This window comes from Thermobia domestica, chromosome 2 (assembly GCF_964235325.1).
Source record: "Thermobia domestica chromosome 2, izTheDome1.hap1.1, whole genome shotgun sequence".
Classification (NCBI taxonomy): Eukaryota; Metazoa; Arthropoda; class Insecta; order Zygentoma; family Lepismatidae; genus Thermobia; species Thermobia domestica.
The window spans coordinates 203,376,312-203,398,176 of NC_137455.1; the positions used below are offsets into that span (position 1 = coordinate 203,376,312).

At 35.0% G+C, this 21,865-nt stretch overlaps 1 protein-coding gene across 1 annotated transcript in view; it reads left to right on the forward strand.

The window, feature by feature from the left end:
• Positions 1-1,169: 1,169 nt before the first annotated feature.
• Positions 1,170-21,865, forward strand: part of LOC145678365 (unconventional myosin-Ie-like) — a 327,951-nt gene continuing 307,255 nt past the window's right edge. The window contains exons 1-4 of the mRNA XM_081748425.1: positions 1,170-1,463; positions 5,984-6,109; positions 12,684-12,773; positions 15,852-15,946. Coding sequence (XP_081604551.1) covers positions 1,461-1,463; positions 5,984-6,109; positions 12,684-12,773; positions 15,852-15,946 — 314 coding nt within the window. The 5' untranslated portion in view covers positions 1,170-1,460. The remainder of the gene's footprint in view (positions 1,464-5,983; positions 6,110-12,683; positions 12,774-15,851; positions 15,947-21,865) is intronic.

The following is a 21,865-nucleotide window of genomic DNA, read 5'->3' on the forward strand; positions in this document are numbered from 1 at the left end:
ATAATAATAAAAAAATGTGATTCATCTTTTACGGGTTGGTGAGGATAATTCGGAATGTGGTCAAAATTTTTACGCGAGTCCTAATGCGAGACAGAAGAGAAAGAGTGAAATAGAAATTCCACCACAGCCACGTTATTCCGTATAGTTATTTTCATCTAACAAACTTTAAAAAAATAGGTTATATCCCACAATTTTGTTTTTAAAAAAGTCGGGTAAAACACTAATAAATAAAATATTTAGAATGTTCACGGAATCTCAGGGAGAAAGCATCAGTGTTTCCTCCAGGAATGCTTTCAGAAGAATTTTGTCTCCTGAGAGCAGCGACGATGTCGGCTTTACTTTTTTAGGAGGCAAGCGGACGATATAAACATTTTTGGTGGGCAGTTATTTTCAGTATAGCGGAAAGAATATTTTTTTTTTTTTTTTATGTTACTTGACCCCTACTTTAAAACATAATACATGTCTGGGGAACATGGTTAGACCCTCCGTACGCTCTTCTAACATCGTGACTGTCCCGGAGTTTCTCAGAAGGTGCATCTCCGGGACTTAAATTTCGATTACGTGTCACTGAACTCATACTGAATGCTCTTTAGCAAAGAGTGTCTTAATGCAACCCTCTAACACTTTAATTTCCCTCCTTCTAGGACAAAATTTTCAGAAAGAAAGCCTAGAAAGGACATAGAACGGCTCGGGGAAACATAATGGTTAGGACCACTTCCGGTAAAGTTGAGTTATAGGTGGAATGAGTTGTGATCGAACCACAGAAGAATATGTAGCTAGTTAAATTTCGGAAGTATACCTACATATGGCAAATGAAATTTGTTTGGCATCTGTCATAGCATTGAATTGTATAACTGTCTTAACTTTCTTTTTCAGTTTATTCGAAAGTTAGAAAATGTGGCACAGAATTAGGTTGTCCGGTAGCGCTCATAACTTCCAAGAGTTAATTTTTATTAATTACGAACATTTTTCTCTTAATGTCCCCGTAATTCGTACACTGCCATAAAACATGAATAAGAATTTTAAGCCTTAGCACAAATCTAATAGTGTATTGTATAACACGCGCTTCTGTTTCCACAGTAGTAATACCAAATGCAAAACAGCTGTAAGCTGTTGCATTGGCAGGAAATACATGACGTCACATGATGACGTTTCATCCAGATAGAAAAAAAGTTGAATGGCCCCGCCTCCAAGTCAATGGTTGTCTGTCAGAATAAGTTCCAAACTACGCACGCAATTTTCCGAAAGAAAGAAAACCTTGCTGGGGGCGATGTACTTATGAGTGAGTCACCGCAAGAGGTATTACAACGGGAGTGCCTATGTATAATCTTCTTAGAAAGAATAAAAAATAATTAATAACCATAAAATCACTCGTGCGGTGTAGTGCAAGGAATGATAGTGAATTATTAGCAAACAGAGCGATTACTTGTGCGGAACGATCAAAATATTTGTGACTAATCATGGTAAGTTCAAGTTGATTTATTTCTGTAATTTAGTGTGCTATGAAAACGTAATTTTGCTCTAACTTACAAGTAACAACACATACTTATTAACGAAAATAATTATCTGACCCAGAGGGATATACACATGTAGAGTAGAGCATCTACTTTCGATTTCACTATGCATGCGCTGAGTAACAACATTGTCATGGTTTTGAACGGAACTTGTGTACTCTAAACAAAATAATGAACATTACGTGTAGTAATGCGTTTTGACTATTGCTTTGTGATTATACAATATTGAAAAGCTCCAAATAGGTTCAGATAGTTTCTGTACATGATATTTGATAAATTTAAGAATTTTGACAGATCGTATTTTCTATGGAAATGTGTATTATTTATAAAAGTAGGAACTTGGCTTTAGCGAATGTTAACTGTTAATGCTTAATTGTACAAAGCTCATTTTGTTCCACGAAAGAAACGCGTGTTAGTACTTTCCTATTTTAGGGAGGCACACTTACTTACGGATTTTTAAATTCTCTTAACAAAAAATGCACTCATATTGCCTTAGAAAGTACTTTTTAAAGGAAGAGTTGCCTTACTGTGTACAGATTGACTTTAGGAAAGTTGACTATAAAACGAAAATCAACTTAAAAACACCAACCAACTTATGCTAGGTGTCCATTAAGAACACGAATGCTATCTAACCGAGTCAGGCTAGGAGCACAGCAGGGGGGCCTTCGCGGGGGCGCGTTTGTAGGAAGGAGACGCGTCAGCGATGGTGAATATACACGTAAACAAGTACAGAGGAAAAACAGTTCATTTGGCATGACGCAGGTTTGCGACAGTTCTGTGATCACTTTGAACACTGCCTTCCTATAGCACTTCACATCATGATGTCGTCCTTATGGAGTATTACATAGTGCAGAGCACACTTTGCTTTTCATCTTACTATACGTGAGAGATATAAGATCTCGTTTATTCTTTACACAATCATACTGTGAAATCAAATAACATATTTCTTCCGTAGATTTTAGAAGTTTATGCCCCCCTAAAATAGACGAATACCCACATGTTTTAATGTTCGTGATTCCTTCTTGTCTATTACCGAAAACATGTGCAAGGAGCTCATTTGAATAATACGGGGCCGAAGGTTTGGAAGATTTACTGTTAAATTTTGGTGCAGATTAAGAATAGTCTGTCAAATTAACAAAGCATTTTTGTTTCACTTGTCTTAAACGATTCTTTGAGGCGTTCTGGACTGTTGGTATCCTGGTACATTTCCAAGTAATTGCGTACCGGTGCGGGTAGATAATATTTGCGCAAATTTATGTGCACTGGAAATGACTACCTGCTATACTGTCATATGCAGTTATTTCGCCAGGAAATTGTCTCGCAGTGTCCGAGATTTCTTAACGTAGGTGCTACATTCATGGGTGAGGTCACTTTACGAGTACTTCTCGTTACGGGCGCAGATATACGTTCAAACGTATACCGTAAAAGCGACTGAAAAAAAATGTGGTAGATGGCCACTAAAAGCGAGAATGCTATCTAACCGAGTTAGGGTAAGAGCTTAGTAGGGAAGCTCGCGCGTCAGCGATGGAGAGTATGCGCAAAAACGAGGATAGTGAAAAAAGAAAACACTTGGTATTGCATAAATTTACGTAGAATAGAGCACTTGTAACTCTATATTTGTAAACATAAACATACGTTTTCTACACCATACATAAATACTTCGGCGATGGAATTATTATGTTAGACAGTCTTTCATATGCACTCATTTATGTTAACCCTAGTATAGTTCTTGTAATGGTTTCACGCATGTAACATTGCACTTGTAAGCATGAAATACTGGCCAGTGGAATTTACTATCTTACACAATCCTCTTTCGTATGCACTCACTCATTTTAATTGTAAATTTACCATTTTTGTGACTGACTATTCTTATTCAGTGTCTAAATTTTATTATTTCAAAAGACGGAACGTATTTATGCAGGCGGTATACTTCTAACGAAAGTATAACGTAGATATGACTCATATATTGCAATCCTCATAATACATATCGAGACCGCATGTTGATATGTTTGCACACTTGATATGTATTTCCCCAATGAAACAAGATATTTTAAGTTCACCTCCGGTGCTTGGGGTCCCAGGTTCGATCCCAGCTCGCGCCGTGTGAACTTTGTGGTGGACAAACACCGTGCTCGTGGGTTTTCTCGGGGTTCTCCCGTTTCCTCCCACTTTCTTCATTCCACCATTTCACTCATCTCTCATCATCACCGTCTCCCTTAGCCTAACCGGCATAACCGTGGGACATAAAACAAAGATTTCATTTAATTTCATTTCAAGATATTTTAAGGTATTTAAGAGAAGGCACGAATTTGATGTCTGAGGCCGGTAGTGAGCCCTGCATTAATTCACGATTTGTATGAAGAAACTGGCATTATAGTCATTATAAGATGATACCAGCATTCTATACTTGTACTAGTAGAGTGTATCATAAATGGAAAATTACTCATTGAGTAAATCATTTAAAAGCCAGAAGAAAGTGTATCTGTAAAGTAGCAAGGACTTTGTACTAGATTGGAGCAACTCTTATGTTTACAAATGCATTATGCAAGAAGTGTTCCAATGAAATTATAATTTATTATTAGAAGTTGCTGCTGAGTACACATGCTCATTCGGTCAGTTACTACCAAAATGTGCTCTTAGTGGATGTATTATACTGTAATTCAACGTATGTCGAACGCCTTCTTGCTGTTCGTCGACTGGTTGGACTCAGAATCGGGCTCCTGAAATTTCCTTCAATCCCACATCCTTCTTGTAAAACTAAATAAGTTGAAGAAATGTTTTCAGTATAATATGACAGATCATATGAACTTCGAAGCAGAAGGAAAGGAAACTACGCATTGGAGGACAGAATTTGAAGAAAGTAAATTTACGTAAATACCCAGATTTCACTATTAATAAATATGGGAGGTGGAAATAGAGCACAGGATTAAGATGGGATGGATGAATTGAAAGAAAATCTCAGGTATTCTTTGTGATAAAAGAATGTGTCAAGATCCAATAAGAGCTTACAAGACGTAAGTGAGACCCGCAATGGTGTTCGGAGAAGAAACTTAGGGAATCAAGACACCGCAAAAGAAGAAACTAGATGTGGCCGGAATGAAAATGGTCAGATGGATGGTAGTGTTACCATGTTGGATAAGCTCAGAAACGAGAGAATAAGAAGCAAGGTTGAAGTGACTAAGATGTCGAAGAAAGTACAAGAAAGAAGATTACAGTAGTACGATCATGTTATGAGGAGAAATGATTATCGGCAAGAGGGTAGGGAAGAAGGCAGAAGAGGAAAAGGAAGACCAAAATGATGGATAGATTGTATGACTATGGACTTAGGAGAAAAACTTAATTGAGAATGATGTTCCAGACTATGCAAGATGGAAGGGAAGCATCAAACATGACGACCTGTGTAAGCGGGAAAAGACAGAGTAAAAGAAAGAAGAAAAGTTGTCAATGGACAGCGAGAAGGTATTCGAAGTATTGTTGTACTAAAATATAATACAACTAAGAGGAATTTTATAAATTATCGATTATTAATATTAAATTGATAAATAGCTTATGTTATATCACACCAATCCTCTTAAGTTACGATTTCAATGATATTAAAGAGCCGAGTTAATACTGGACCGATATTCGAACGTGAGTCTCCGGCTTACCGTGCTGATATGTTAACCAGTCTTCTCCTTGAACAGCACATCCTGTCACTTTTGATGTCGTTGGTACATAAGAAATAAGACATTTATTATTACTGTAGATATTTGTTATCATTCGTTTCTGTCATGTATACTGTAAAATTTTCACTGATCCAAATATTTGTCTGTATCGTATTTTCGTATTCAGGATTTGTTTGGTAGAAGACTACACAAGCACGTTAGAGTCGAGTACAGTACTGCGAGTTAGGTTAATTATGAAAAAATAACTGTATGCTATCTATAGAAAAAAAGATTCCAGTATATATCTTTTCAAAAAATGGAGGCATGGTTTGTGAACATTTAAAACATATTTGTATTTGACTTTAGGAGATGCTCTAGTGGCACTTCATAAATATACTTGAATATCGTTGTTTTACAGTAGCTTAAGAAAAGTAATCTAATTTATTAGGAGTATATCAGTGTCGAAAAGGACGTATTTTGAGAGCAAGTCAGTGGTGGTTTTACTTTTATTTTCGTAAGAAGAAACCAAAGCGTATTGTAATTATGTAGCTGATATAACTCCTTAAAATGCGATATCGATTTATCTTACCTATTTTATATAGGTTGCACAAGTAAAGTCGTTTTACACAAAGGTAATGTATGGATATGCCTTGTACAGTCTTCTTAAGTCGCATACATCTTGATTGGATTTATTGTGTTAGTAAATGTGTTGTATGCCGAATCAATTGGTTTTACTGCCTTCAATGCCAGACAGTAAAATTTGTTATCGCAGTCAATTTTTGTAATTGTGTTGCAAAATATAAATAAATATTTCTTTATCTCTAGGTATACCATTGGCAGTCTCACAATGTTAAGCTCTCCGGGGTGGATGATATGGTTTTGTTGTCGAAGATTACTGAAGATGCCATTGTTGACAATTTGAGGAAACGTTATGAAGATGATTGGATTTTTGTATCCTTTTAATTTTATTGCTCTATAATCTTATTTGTTACTTTTCAGCAATGTATATTTAGGTACCGCTTAAGTGGTGAATACTGTATATTCCTATCTACTTTCAGATTTTTATTTATTTATTTATTTATTTTTTTGGGGGGGGGACGATGTAGAAACGACTGAAACTAATTAACTAACTCTATGACCTATGAAACCCGGAGGTTCAATGCCGCGTTCACAAAAGCTCTCCACTGACTTCTATTCTTAGCCAACTGGATCCAGTTTCTACTTTGGATTCCTATTTCCGCGAGGTCCATCTTAATATTGTCCTCCCATCTGCGCCTAGGTCTTCCTAATGGTCGTTTTCCGATTGGTCATCCAGTCAAGACTTTGAAAGCGTTTCTACTTTCTTCCATCCTAGCTACATGACCTGCCCATCTAAGCCTCCTAGACTTGAGAACCCTAACAATGTTTGGTAAATCGTTGTTTTGTAGTTCCTCGTTATGAAGTTTCCGCCATTCCCTATTCTCGTTCCTCTTGGGTCCGAATATTCGTCTCAGAATCTTGTTCTCAAATATTTCAGTTTATGTTCTTCCCTCAGAGTAAGCGACCACGTTTCGCAACCATACAGAACAACAGGCATGATTATAATTTTATATATTTTAAGCTCCAAATTTCTCGACAGAATTCGCGACAACAAGAGATTTTGAACCGAATAGTAACACGAATTCCCTGCTTTTAGTCGACATTTAATTTCTTCATAAAACGATTGAAAACTATCATTATTTGATTCAGTGTTTCATGCATTTACGGGATGAAAGTTATGTATTATCCGTACTAATTTTTAATGTGTCACAGTGAATAAATTATAAAATCTGACTAAAGCACTAACTCTGTATTAACTTAAGTCTGATGTGTGTGATCAGATAAATATGTCTAAGGGAAGTAGTGATAAATAATCGAAACTGTAGCATTAGTTATTCTTACTTTGTATCTCCAGATATATTAATTAGTTATTAGATAGTTTCAGTAGTCTGTTACTTTCATCAGTAACTTATTAAAAAAGTTACTACATTGGACTCATTATGAGTTAGTTGTTCTTCCTGGAGCCATCCTAGAAGAATTAATGAAACACTGTTTCTTGGAAAAAATAAAGTTTTAGAAAACTTCGATCAATCATGCATTTCGGACGTATTTTTTCTTTAATACGGTGTACGACTTAAGTATTACGCTGAGTTTGTAACTTGCTAATAGATGCTATAGCTCACATATTATTTATATATTAAAAATAAGCAGTAAGCTTGTATCTAGAAAGATTATATATTCTTGTTATATTATTTCGATTCTCTCCAGGGACATCGTAGTAGCTCCTCTCGTGCTATTTTTCTTTTCCTATTTATTCATCCACGTGATCCGGAGGACATTCTTGAAATACAATACACTTCCTGCTAACCGATTACTACGAAACCGGGTTCTGTTCTGATAAACGTAAGGTCTGCTAAAACGAAAATAATAATTTCTTAGCCCCTAAATTGTATAGCATCGCTGTAATGGTTAGCGAAAGGTTTGCAGTAGTATAATTAAATAAATTTAACATAATCAAAAGCAGAAGTTTCAGCCACAAGCTACTCCAGTAATAATTGAACAAAATAATGTATACTGATTAAATCATACTAGAGTATCAAACAAACTTATTTTCAGTGTATATGTATTAATTGAAGAAACTCACAAAACAGAAAAAAATACGATGGGGCCTACATTACTGAATGAAGTATGCTATTGTATTTTAATATCACATTTACTAAACGAAGAAAAACACGTGTTGTTGTGAAGCACTGGATGCAGCTGATAACAAAAATAACTTATTTCTTGTAGGAAGATGAACGGTTAAACCGACAGACGGTTAGGAGGGAGCCGACAGTATCAGAACTCATAATCTGCCGAAAACCCAACACACTTTAGTATAGCCTATAGATCCTTACACGTCTTCAGTTATGAACATTTATAATTGAAAACTCAATTTTAGCCACTTATGTGGTATATATATACATAGGAGTATGCCACTAATAATGAGAGGAAACTACGGCGCAAAATGAGTCCTATTAAAAGATCTCTAAGATTTTGTTTTTATTATTCTCCGTTAATTTTATAAATTAAAATTAGAAAACTGTATGTTTAAATACTCTTTTCCAAAATTACGTAATGGTATTTATTCAGAGAGAGTCGATATAATATATCAAGAAGAAATGACTTTTATAGATACAAGGTTAGTTCATTAACCGTTGATTACTTTCACACTGCACCACTAGTCGTTTCGAAAAATAACTATAACCGTAAAATACAAACACTGAGTTTGGAAGTAGTATTGTATTTATAGGATATGTAAATGTATGGATAGTGAGTAATAACCAGTTTTCTGGAATTTCACCAGCTTTTTCAAGAAATAATGTTTCATGAATTTTTCCACGATATTTCCATAGGAAGGAAGATCTAACAATGAATCTAGTATAACCATTTTTTTAAAAAAAGAAGTTAGTGATAAGAGTAGCAGAATCTACTGAAATTATTTGGTAAGTAGTTGATCAGTATAATAAAACAAAACTGACCGAAGCACCAATACACATACGTTAGATAAAAATTAGTGGTAACACTATTCTCACGTCGGAAGACTGTCTCAGACTACTCCACAACTGATAAGGGAAGGCAAGCCGATGAAGTGTGACGAGTGGTAACGGCAATGTGTTTAGTCGAAAGCAGAATTGCTGTAAAATAGAGCAGGAAAGTGGAAGCACCATAATATGTTTCAGAAAGATGAACAGTGTGTGTTGATCAAGATTGAAGTGACACGTGGGCGCTGTGTGTAACATTGTTTTCAGGAACTTCGTGACGATCTTTTCGCCAAAATGATTGAACCACCTCATAGGAAGCACTACGACACAAGAGAAGTCATCCATCATCCGTTCCATATAGAGATCCCTATGGGACATCTACAAAGATTGACGCGCTGACAGTGTACGATGCCTTCCACACGCGTGGCGGAAGGTGATAGACATTTGAAGCAGTTGTATTGAAGGAATATAACAGATGTTGTTTGCAGAAAGGCAGATACGAATTATAACAATGTTGCCATTACTTTTTTCTCAGCCTTTGTATATTACTTTGGTGTGTACCTTTATATTACAGTTTCGGCAATGTAATATTGCCTCCATCAGACCCGTTATGAAATATCAGTTCAAGAATAACAACTTAAATATACACAGAAAGTAAAAGAACACGCATACACTTTCCAGAGCCAGTCAAATTTTCCCTCTAGTTTTTACATCTGTCTGTATAAAACGTACATTTTTAATTAGAACCTTGTCAGGGCCGCTCTACCATATGTGCAACACGTGCATTTGCGCGGGCGACAGGTCTCGAAAGGCGACAAAATCTGTAGTAACAGGGCTCATAGCGAGTCACCTTTTTTTTTTAAACTAAAAGTTAATTTTTTTCAAGTTGGTCACTAAAAGTTACTTTTTTTTTCAAGTTTGTCACTAAAAGTTACTTTTTGGGGGGTAAAGTCATTTTTCGTGTGACACATGTGAACTAAGTCAGCTTTATTCTCACTTCAGCCTTTATTCTTTCTAAGGAACAGTGGATGGTTAATGGGTGCTTAAGCTCTTAAGGTGGGTTTGTCATCTATGTGTACTATTGTTTCAAGGGTTGGCCATCAAGATGGGAAGATTTCACTAAGATTGCCTGTAAGTTAGGACTGCTAAGCGTAGATTTATCAAACATGCGAGTTCAAGGGGACTTATACTTGAAAAATCATATGAAAGAGTTCTTGAACTCCTCAGTGCTCTGCAGAAGTATTTCCTAAAGTTTCTTCCTCTAAAGAAATCAAACCTCATGGCTACTGAAAAATACAAGTCAATTTCTAAAATTTTGAAAGACTCATCAATGAAAGCGCAGTTAAATTTTGTCATCTCAAGTGCAAAACTTTCCAGGGATATCACAGAACTGCTTCAGAAGGAAGAATCCCTTGTACGTGTTCTGTACTCTAAACTTCAAACTGTTACCAAGGTTTTGTTGTTGCGATTTGTGAAGAAAGGAGTTATTACATCTTTGACTGAACTGGATGAAAGTGCTGTAAGTGAGGAAAATATGTTCCCTGTTGAAGTAAAGTGTGAAGAAGAAACAAAGTTAGCATTTGATTGCGGAAAAAAAAAAAAAAAAAATGTAAAATTCAATTCATATCCAAGTTTTTCATCAAGGTTTAAAGTTACTTTTTGATGAGATTTTGGTCACTTTTTCATGTGCTTTTGGTCACTTTTCAACTATTTTGAACAGACCAGACCACTATGAGCCCTGTAATAACTATTATTTAAAGTAAATATTTCTTGTTGGAAACAGACTTGATGATAATGGTAGTTAAATTTATTAAGTTGACCTTCTATTTGAATGCTACATTCATAAATCATGTTTAGGTCGTATTAGTTTAAGGTTACATGGACAGTTCTAAAGCAGTTTGATTTTTTTTTAAAAAATTTAACAGATGTAGAAGGAAAATCAAGAAATAAAGATTAAAAAAGCTAGTTGCATTGGAACTGAAAACTGGTATATTGAAATTGAAGCTCGCTATTGAATTCTACAGAAAGGATTAACTTTTTCCTCTGGAGGTGTGTTTGCTTTTTCTTTCACCAACATAATAGATTGATATTTAAAGATAAAAACAGACACAACGAGATTGTATTTGTAGTGTTTAGGCCTTTTTGAGCGCGAGTGTTTTTTCCCTCCGTTTCGTTGTTCGGATGTGGTAGCATAGTGATTTTTTTTTAAAGATTTGTTCTTTCTGGAGAAAGGAAGGGAGGCGGCATATGATGCCATTGTATGGGTCAGCAAATTGCCTAGAGCCGCACTCACTGTCCTTGTCACCTACTTTACAAACAATTTGTACTTCTGTTCTGAATTTGGACACTTGCCCATCTGTAGTGTTTATTTTAAAGTTCTTTCCTTCCTGTTTTGTCCAGCACTCCATTCCACCTGTAATGAATCGTTATTCTTGGATTGATCCTTAATATGGGTCTGATGAAGGCGATGTTACCTTGCCGAACTGTTAACACAAGTATTATTAATGTGTATTTGATACTTTGGTCAGTTTAGTCTTATTAATATTGTGGAATATTTCCAAAGCCATAATGAACAAAATAAAACTAATTCATCTTATCTGTAGATACCAGATAATAACATTATATTCGATGTGTATCCTTAGCATGCGAAGTAAAGTAACACAAGTTAATATTAATATGTTGTGTACTCAGAATTTGTTATTTATTCACAATTACTGAATAAATAATATGTATCCAGAAAATTATATATGCTGAGTGTGAGAGTAAATTTTGTTGACCTCCTTCTAAATCGTTATTTCCGTTTCGCCAAGTTAATGTGTACTTCATCATGTTGGAATGTTTGTATCAAATCAGTAACTTCTACTTGTCCTTTGTCCTTTGTTGTCAGTTTCATATGAGCGTAAACTATTGACGCATGAAGAGAAATGTTACATTCATGTCTTTAGAAAGCAGCAAGGTCATTTGTTTCCATATTTCAAGCAGGTATGCAGTTACTATTACAATGAAAATTAATAGAATAAGATGTTTGATTTGTGAACTCGCATTGTGGTCAGAGTAAACATGCGAAATCCGTACCCTTGTCCGGTGAAGGACTTCGTGATAGTAAACCGTAAATGTTTAGAAGTGGAAACTAGTCTTACTGAAGTTAATTCATGCGGAAATTGTTTGAAAATAAAACAATAGACATTCAATGGACATGTGCTGTGACGTGATTCTGTATTTGTTTAGTGTGGTCGATAGAGTAGTTGTAATGCAATTAACCTTCAACATGAGGGACGAAAGCTGCTCCTGACACCAATGAAAGAAGGCCGTAGACGTTCAAGATCTCATTTTCTTATTGCCTTTGTTTTTATTATTATTATTAACTTTGTTTTACACTACACTGTTACACGAGTTTATATATATATATATATATATATATATATATATATATAAATTACAGTGAAATTTGAGGAAGTTCCTTACCTAGGAATGACTCTTCTGTTTCCTTCTACAAGACAGATCATAGTTATGTGTAAGAAAGAAGAGTTCCCATGAGCATCGTCTTACTTATAAGATGCTATAAGTAATCTAATGATTAAATAAGTAATCAGTATATCAGATGTGGCGTTTAGAGCGTACTATGAAACTAGGCTATTTTTACCCACCACTCTCTACCATTATAGTTTCTGGCAATATTGATCATAATAATGGAGCGAAGAGTCACAATAGTGCTGCGTTACAAGTGAAAACACATTTTAATGATTAGCAAACAATGGGCCCGCACTAGTAATAAGTAGCAGCAGTTACCTTTTGAGATCCAACTAATGGAGGTGAGAAAGACTCACCGAATCGAATCGAAAGTAGAATTTTCTTTTGAAACAGAGATATGAGTAAAAGTGACTTAGTTTCATAATGTGATCAATATTCTTAGGCTGCAGTTGTTGAGTAGCAGATCATGTGACATCTATTTAAGGTAGATTTTTTTCTTGACTTTAATCAAGACGTGCATTGGTCCTGTATTGGTATCAGTCAATCCGTTTAAACAGATGCCGTACTTTGGAGAAAAAGAAGTTGAGATGTATCAGGGAGCTGTAAGTATCATTTATATTCGTTCTTTATCTTTATGTTCGTTCATTTGTATTCATAAGTTCTATCTGAAACAATTACTATTATGAATTAGAAATATAAGCTTAAGTGATGGGACAATTGTTAAGATTCTATATTTTGCAAAAATAGGACCAAGAAGGATGAGAGGAGAAAGATTGTACTTTCGAAACAACGTTGAAACCATATAAGCTATTCGTCATTTTATTAAATATGATATATTTGAGACAATAATCATTGTTATACGTTACGACGTTAAGGTGTGGGTCGTTATCGATATATATATATGCCACTTAGGTTTTCTAAATGCCATATTTTTCTTTCACACGTAACTTTTTTCACTTCAGAGGTAATCTTTCTCCTACAATACGATCATTGTGCAACAATATTGCGATCGTAGGATAAAGGTAATAAGATCTTCATCAGGAAGTCATGATTTAAAAATGTGTTCTGAAATTTGAATTTGCCCTCCTCAGTGGTTACTTGAATATAACATTGTGATCTATTGATTAGGAGTATTGAACACCAAGTCGTGTATTCATAATATATATTAATGGCTTGTATTTTGAAAAGTAATATAATTAATTTTAAAACTTTCTGCTTATGTACTCTAATGGTTCTACACTACTAAAGAAGTGCAGTGGACTCTGATCCAGTCTGATGGAAATATATCTGATTCGGATTTCACATTAAATGGTAAATTCAGGTCTCACTTATCTTGATGTGAAAAGGAATGTTGAACTTGGAACATATTATTTAAGAAGTAATTCTCACTGATTCTGTTACATTATTTATTCTTAATTTAAAATATTATTTTAAACACACATAAGTAGCATGTAGCTAATATATTGTAATTTCTTCAGAAAAAAGCACTATTAGCAGAATAGCATCTATATTAGTTACAGATTTAGGATAAAACTCAGATTTAGAATAAAGTTTCTGAGGCCCGTATAATAATTTTTTTCTGGAATCAAATGACAATTTGTATCATCTCTGAAGATTTTGAAACTCACATAATAATTGGATATATATTATTATTCGATCAAAAAAAAAAAAAAAAAAAAAAAACTATGTAAATAGTCTTTGCCTTACGTTTATTAAAATTCTAGTTTCGTTATCTTCATCAGACGCGTTATATGATGAAGGAAATTGCGGATACCGTAACACAGATTAATAGTAATAAGTGTTTTCTTTGTTCAGATTTTATTTTTATCTAAATCTACTTGTAAATAGAGGGGAAGAATATTCTATTTTGTTTTTATCTTTGTGGTGCCATAATTTTCATTGTGAGGAAGCTAAAATTAACAACTGGACATTTTTCGATATTGGGTTCGTTTATATTTGAAATCTCCAGGGCGTAACTGGTATGTTCATGTTTGTATAACATTAACATAAACAGTACTTAATGAGTCAAAATATCACGTACCCTCCTTCATATATGCATTAATGTTGTCCCAAAGTGTGAATGAATTGCTGAAAGAAATGTCTGAGAAGTCAAGAACGCATTCAGTGCATTGCACATACATCTACAGCCATCCTCATAGAACTTGACCTAAATGGCAAAAGTAGTTGGGAACGAATATGATAGGTAGTAAAGGATTTCATATCATAACATATTGGTGACGCATAGGGACGAGCGTTATTATGTAAGAAAAGGACACTTCTTTACCAATGCTGAATACATCTGGTGAAATAAAAGCAGTGATTCATTACAATAACGATCTGAATTTATGATTGTACAAGGCTTGTCTAAGAAATATATAATAGATAAATTCGGTAAAGAAAAGTATATTAGATTTATCCAAAGAATAGATGTGGCTCGAAATAGTTGTAAGTTGTTCCTAGAAGTTTTTATTTCCTATGTCAGATAAAGTTGATAGGAAGAAAGATGACAGCTTGGGCTCGATATAAAAGCTAAACTACAGGAGTTCCCAAACATTAAGAACTTAGATGAAGATAACCAGTTCTTTGTTAGTCAATCCTGACCTTCAATTCGTACTGGACATTTTTTATGAACTCAAAGATGAAGTAGTCAGTCGAAATTATATTGTTTTTAATATATATTTACCTACCTTCGTTTTCGTTAAATAATATTAGTTGTGTAAGAATATCTTCTTTCTAAATTATCTAAAACGACAATTTACGCAGTTAAACTGTTATATTTTGACCAGGGAGCTTGTCTTCTTATTTAGTGAACCGTGAAGAAGAAGTAAATCTCCAAATGAACGAGGGGATGGTACAGTTACCATGAAGCATCTTTTTTGTTGTATGTGAGGGATGAGTGTAACACTGCAAAACTGTAGCATGAAGTTAATTTTCCTATTCCATATTTTAGCTTTTGTCTTGTGTCTCGTTTGGTGACTTATACCAATATAGTTCAGTTTTTCATTTTTGAAAGAATAGATGTGGCTCGAAATAGTTGTAAGTTGTTCCTAGAAGTTTTTATTTCCTATGTCAGATAAAGTTGATAGGAAGAAAGATGACAGCTTGGGCTCGATATAAAAGCTAAACTACAGGAGTTCCCAAACATTAAGAACTTAGATGAAGATAACCAGTTCTTTGTTAGTCAATCCTGACCTTCAATTCGTACTGGACATTTTTTATGAACTCAAAGATGAAGTAGTCAGTCGAAATTATATTGTTTTTAATATATATTTACCTACCTTCGTTTTCGTTAAATAATATTAGTTGTGTAAGAATATCTTCTTTCTAAATTATCTAAAACGACAATTTACGCAGTTAAACTGTTATATTTTGACCAGGGAGCTTGTCTTCTTATTTAGTGAACCGTGAAGTAGAAGTAAATCTCCAAATGAACGAGGGGATGGTACAGTTACCATGAAGCATCTTTTTTGTTGTATGTGAGGGATGAGTGTAACACTGCAAAACTGTAGCATGAAGTTAATTTTCCTATTCCATATTTTAGCTTTTGTCTTGTGCCTCGTTTGGTGACTTATGCCAATATAGTTCAGTTTTTCATTTTTGAATATACCATGTACAATGTTGTAAATTAGAGTTATGTATACATATGTCTTTATTATGTTTAAACTTTTCCTTCTTTTCAGGCTCCATATGAAAATCCACCACATATATACGCAGTAGCAGATGATATGTATAGGAATATGCTTATTGATAAAGAAAGCCAATGTGTTATCATCAGGTACTACCTAATTTTAATAAAAATCATTGATTAAAATGTAAGTTGGAAAATGTGTTTGACAGTAAATCGACCTCAGTCACTCTTCGGAGCTGAAGATTTGCTAATAAAATGATCTGAGACGTGAACCATTTTTGTGTTTGTTAGTCGCTTCTTGATTCTTTAAAAGATGAGGCTCTAGAGCTCCTTTGTAGTTCAAGTCTTAGCAGACACATCAGTACATAAAACAAAGTATATATTCAGTTCCTGGTGGAAGCTCGTGTAGTTTGAATCATTTCTTAATCTGCAAGTCTATCTCATATATCATCGATGCTGAAGAGAGATGCTAAACACAAGAAACAAACAAGAACGGAACCTATATACCTATGAGTATTCGATTTCCCACCAGTGCGCTCATCGTAATAATTTTGTGATTATTTTTCAACATTATTCCATACACTGGGATTATATGAGAACAAAATAATTTAAATCAAGCCATTAACGAACTTCTGAATTATTGTAATATCTGTATTAAAAATTCTTCTTAAGAAAATTATGTAATACAAGCGTGCCGGTGCGTTAACCACCACGCTACCCAGTCCGCTGTCGGATCACCTATAACTTTTAAATTCTTGAGGGCAATGCTCAGCTACTCGGAACGTAACTCCTGTTGTATTTTAACAAACAGTGTTCGTATTACAAAACACCTCTGATGATTGAATTGTATATTATATACAAGGTTATCATAAAATAAGTATCGCTGTTCAGAGAAATCTGGAGACGTAACCACTCGACAGAATCCAATAAAACCTGGTAGTAGCATATTTGGAAACATGCAGAAGCGATTGGTGTAGAAAAGAAAATTAGTTCCAATTTTCGCCACCAGAGGTAATTGTGGCGCTGTAGAACACCAATTAAGTGCAGCGTTGAAGAAAAACGACAGTAGTGACGCTCCAGGTGCTTCCTCACGCTGCATGGATTTGAGCGCCACTTAATCCGATGTTGGCTTTTTTCTTCCCACCCTTTGCCTTGTGATCAAGGGGTCCTGGGTTCGATTTCCGGTGAAAACACGTAAGTCGGATACCATCTATCTTGTAGGTCCGTCCTTAGAACGTCATCATCATCTCATACGGTACCAGTCATAATGGATTTTCTTGCCCAGGGACCTTCACGTCAAAGGCCTGCCTTTGGGCAGAACCCCACATCAACATCATCGCCTATAACACATCATTACACCACGAGGTTACTAATAGCAGTACAAATCAATGCTACGCGTTGCACGGGGAGCATAATTATGGCCTCTCTTTCATTGAATATCAATAATATCATTTGTCTTCCATACCACACTTACCGTATATAAGTGCGTGGGTTTCCTGGGGGTTCTCCCGTTTCCTCCCACTTTCTTCATTCCACCATTTCATTCATTTCTCATCATCACCGTCTCCTTTAGCCTAATCGGCATAATCGTGGGACGTAAAACTTAAAGATTTCATTTCATTTTCATTACCGTATATAACACTGAACAGAAACAACAGTCTCTGGAGGCGATATTTGATAATAACCTTTTCCTGTAACTTTGGAGGGAGCCTGCAGTTTATGATCACAGGAAAGTCTAACATTTAACTCGTTTTCCTAAGATATCCAAGAATTATAAAAGGACGCTTCAGCTAAAAAGCCCGCTCCCCCGTAAATCCGCTACTGACCTCGGGGTATTAATAGCGTTGGTAGTCAATGCCACGAGACCCACAGGAGAGGCAATTACAGCCTTGCTTATCATTTAGCATCACTATTGTCGTTTTTCATACACGCTGTACTTATTTGGAGTTGTACAGCGCCACAATTACCTCTGGTGGCGAAAATCGGAACTAATTTATTTTCTACACCAATCGCTTCTGCTGTTTCCAAATATACTCCTACCAGATTTATTTGCATCCTGTCAAGTGGCTACGTCTCCAGAGTTCTCTGAACAGCGATGCTTATTTTATGATAACCTGGTATATACATTTTTTTTTTTTTTTGTACGCTGTAAGTATCATTGAATTCACACTTACAAAGGAATTGACGTGAAAAAGTATTTATTCTTTAATACTATATTAATGAAACGAAGGCTTTAGGATATTTGTTGTTGAGCTGTAAGTTCGATTGAAATAACTAATCGTTGCGTGTTTACCTTCTGTTTTGTGTGTTTTCTGTCTTGTTGAAATCAGGATTTTGACTAAAATACTATGTTGTCTAAATGAACATTTTTAGTTCCTTCTCCATTGACTTATTATTTGACGTAAAGGAAAGTACTGGTCTGAAATGTGATATACATAGAAAAGTAATACAGCAGACTTATTTTAAGTAGGTAGTGGATGAAGAAAACTAAGTTACTGAGGGTGCAAGTAATTCTACGTCAAATACATGACAATTATCACTATCATTTTGAACTGTGACAATAATTTGTAATCTTAAAATGTGTCTATCGTTCAAAATTCCTTAAACAATTAATATAAATATTATTTAATTTTAAAATTTTAACGAACTATTTTTGCGTAGCAACAGTGCTTCTCAGAGTTGGGTTTTCACCTGTGTATGAAAGGGAAATCGACAGCAGGTAATACATGGATATGTTAATATATATATGTCCATTAACGATATGATTTATTAAATAAATTTGTGTGTCATGCACTGTTAATTCGGTTTGTTGTTATAATTTTAAAATATTTTTTTCTCTTTTAACGAATTCATATTCTTTATTAATTAGGGGTAAGCACGTAACAGATTATTTCTTGTTGTGTAATGATGCTAGTGAATAGTTCATGTTTTCGCAAATGAATGTCAATCTTCTACAAGAAAGGTATGCTTCTACCTTCTACCTTGTGCTGAAATTGACTGTTAGATTTGACCATATTATCATGTATATAATATGTGCGGATTTTTTAAAATTATTATTATTATTGTTATAGGAAAGCGCCAAAAGTTATAATAATGCAAGTCACTCGAAGAGCAGTCTTATCAGTAAACTCAAAAGTTATATATATTGCTATTGCAAACAAGTAGGAAGATGAAAGTCTTGTTTTATAGGAAAGTTTAGTATAGTGCATAGTGATGTTAAAACTGGAAAGAAATAGAAGTCAAATAAATTAATAATACAAATAATAGTTACTTCTAACAAAGTGTTTACAGAAAATGAAAAGGTAACTGCGGTAAACGTATATGGACTTAATAATCATCGTACTTCCTGAAAGTTCGCCCGTGGATGTTATAGACCGACCCCTAATTAGTATTCCACGACTTTTCCTAGTCTCCAAGGAAATGACTGCCTTTCTCTGTACTTTTCTTCGAGAAAAATTGGTTACTGAAGGTTATCGGCATTTAATCTTTAGAGCAGCGTTTCTCAAACTTTTTCATTCATGGAACCCTTCCAAGTCCAAAATAAAATGGCGGAACCTACGAAAATAGTATTAAATTATTCGACAATTTATAATAGTAATTCCATTTATTATGCACTATCATTGAACAGAAAAGTATTAAAAAAAAATTGTATTTTTAAGTAAGTTAGCATCACACTAGTATTTTAAATGCAATAAATTTCAATTACTGTAAATATAATCACCTTTAAACTGTTTTATATGCATATGAAAATCTAGGTTTACATAAACATTCAAAAATAATAAATCTCTGTAAATATGAAATTTTATATGCACACGAGAAATTAGGTTTCCATAATTAGTTTAAAATATTAAATTATTGTAAATATGATAACTTTTAAACTGTTTTATATGCACATGAGCTCCTGTACATTTAAAAGTGTAGAAATGATCATATTTACAGTAATTTACTACTTCAAAGTGATTATGAAAACCTAATTTCTGAAATGACATGAAACCTAATGAGACATGAGAATCATATTTCATACAAAACATACCATATGGGCTGAGATTTCAGTGAGAAGAGTGGACTTGTTCTTTGCGCCCGAAGAGTTATTTAATATCATATTTTATGGCGAAAAGATGCAGTCCGCATCTGGTTCCGCATCGAGTCTGTTTCGGTATTTGCTTTTGGTGGACGCATACACAGAAACCCAGTTTCACATAAATAGGTACTTACAAAAGGAAGTAGCACCTCAATAGCTTTCGTATCAACGGCAGCTTTTTGAACTGAAGTTGAAGGGATGTATTGAACGTCAAGTCTATTAGCTTCACGTATTTGTCATCGATGAGACGAGGAGGCTTTCTGCAAATTCTCCAAATGTTCAATAAATTATTTATCAATGTCATCGAATTCTCCGAAATTTCCTTCGTTCTCCTCAAGGAAATCTTTCAATGCAGGAAACACGTCATACACATGGAGTGATACTTCTGCTCCAGAACTGTAACTCCCTCTTAAAAGCTGTGATTTTGTCCTCTGTTGTAAATACGAGGATCATTCAATAAGTAAAGAGACACAGTCTATATTTTTAAAACTTTTTTTTTTTTTTTTGTTTCAGGGCTGTTAGCTGGCAACCTTGGGATATGCTCTGATCTGCTGTTTCGTAATTTTATGTCAACATAACTTCAAAAATATCAATTCATCATGGCAAGTCCTCTAGAAGATTGCACCTTAGAAGAACAGCGCTCAGTCATTAGGTTTTTAGTCGCAGAAGGTGTAAAACCAAGTGAAATTTTTTCTCGAATGTTGAGACATTACGGTAACAGTTGTATCAACCGTGCGAATGTGTACAAGTGGGTTGATCGGTTTAAAAGTGACCGAACAAGTGTAGGTGATGAACCCCAATGTGGACGTCCAGTGGAAGTTTCTGGTTCTTCGTTGGAATCGAGGATTGACGGACTTATTCGTGATAACAGAAGAATTACTGTTGAAATGATAGCTGAGGAAGTTCAAGTAAGTGTTGGAACTGTTCACAATGTCATTAGGAACATTTTAAAGTGCAGAAAAACGTGTGCCAGATGAGTTCCCAGGCAGCTTACTGACGCTCATAAAGAATCAAGGCTTTCCATTTGTCAAGCCTTAACGCAACGAAGTTTGATTGAAGGAGACGCTTTTTTTGAAAGAATAGTGACTTGCGACGAGGCCTGGATCCATCACTACAACCCTGAGACCAAAAGGCAGAGTATGGAGTGGAAACATATTAGCTCTCCAGTTCGTAAAAAATTTAAGGTTCAACCTTCCGCTGGTAAAGTGCTGCTGACCATCTTTTGGGACTCTCAGGATCCAATCTATTGCGATTTCCTTGAAGATCAGCGAACTATCAATAGCCTATACTATTCTGAGATGCTAGAACACAAAGTTAAACCAGCTATCAGGAGCAAACGCCGTGGACTCTTGTCAAAAGGAGTCATTCTTCAGCACGATAACACCCGCCCTCATACAGCCCAGCTGACTCGAGATAAGCTTCAAGAATTGGGTTGGGAGGTCTTACCTCATCCTGCCTACAGCCCAGACCTCGCCCCATCTGATTTTTACCTGTTTGGACCACTCAAAGACGCCCTACGTGGAAAAAGATTTGCTGACAATGAGGAAGTTAAGGCAGCGGTGCAAAGGTGGCTTCAGGGTAAATCGAAAGATTTCTTCGCCAAGGGAATTAGGAAGCTGCAAGAAAGATGGGACAAATGCATAACTGTAAAGGGTGATTATAGTCTTAGTTTTGAAAGATTGAAATAAATCTTTATTGAGCTATAGCAATTGGTCTCTTTACTTATTGAATGCCCCTCGTACATTTGTATTATTTCCTTAAATGGACATATTGTCCTTATTCATTTTCATGAATATGTCAGCTAGATATAGCCACTGTTAATTGCTCAAAGTTTTCTCACTCGAAGTAGTGATTGATGAAGAAAATTCTTACCCCATCTCTTACTTCGAAGAGCCTGCTTAAAGCTTTTCCGCAAGAAGGCCGTCTGACTTCTGAATGGAGAAGGAGAGATTGATGAAGGCTTCCTATGTCGTCGCAAAGAATTT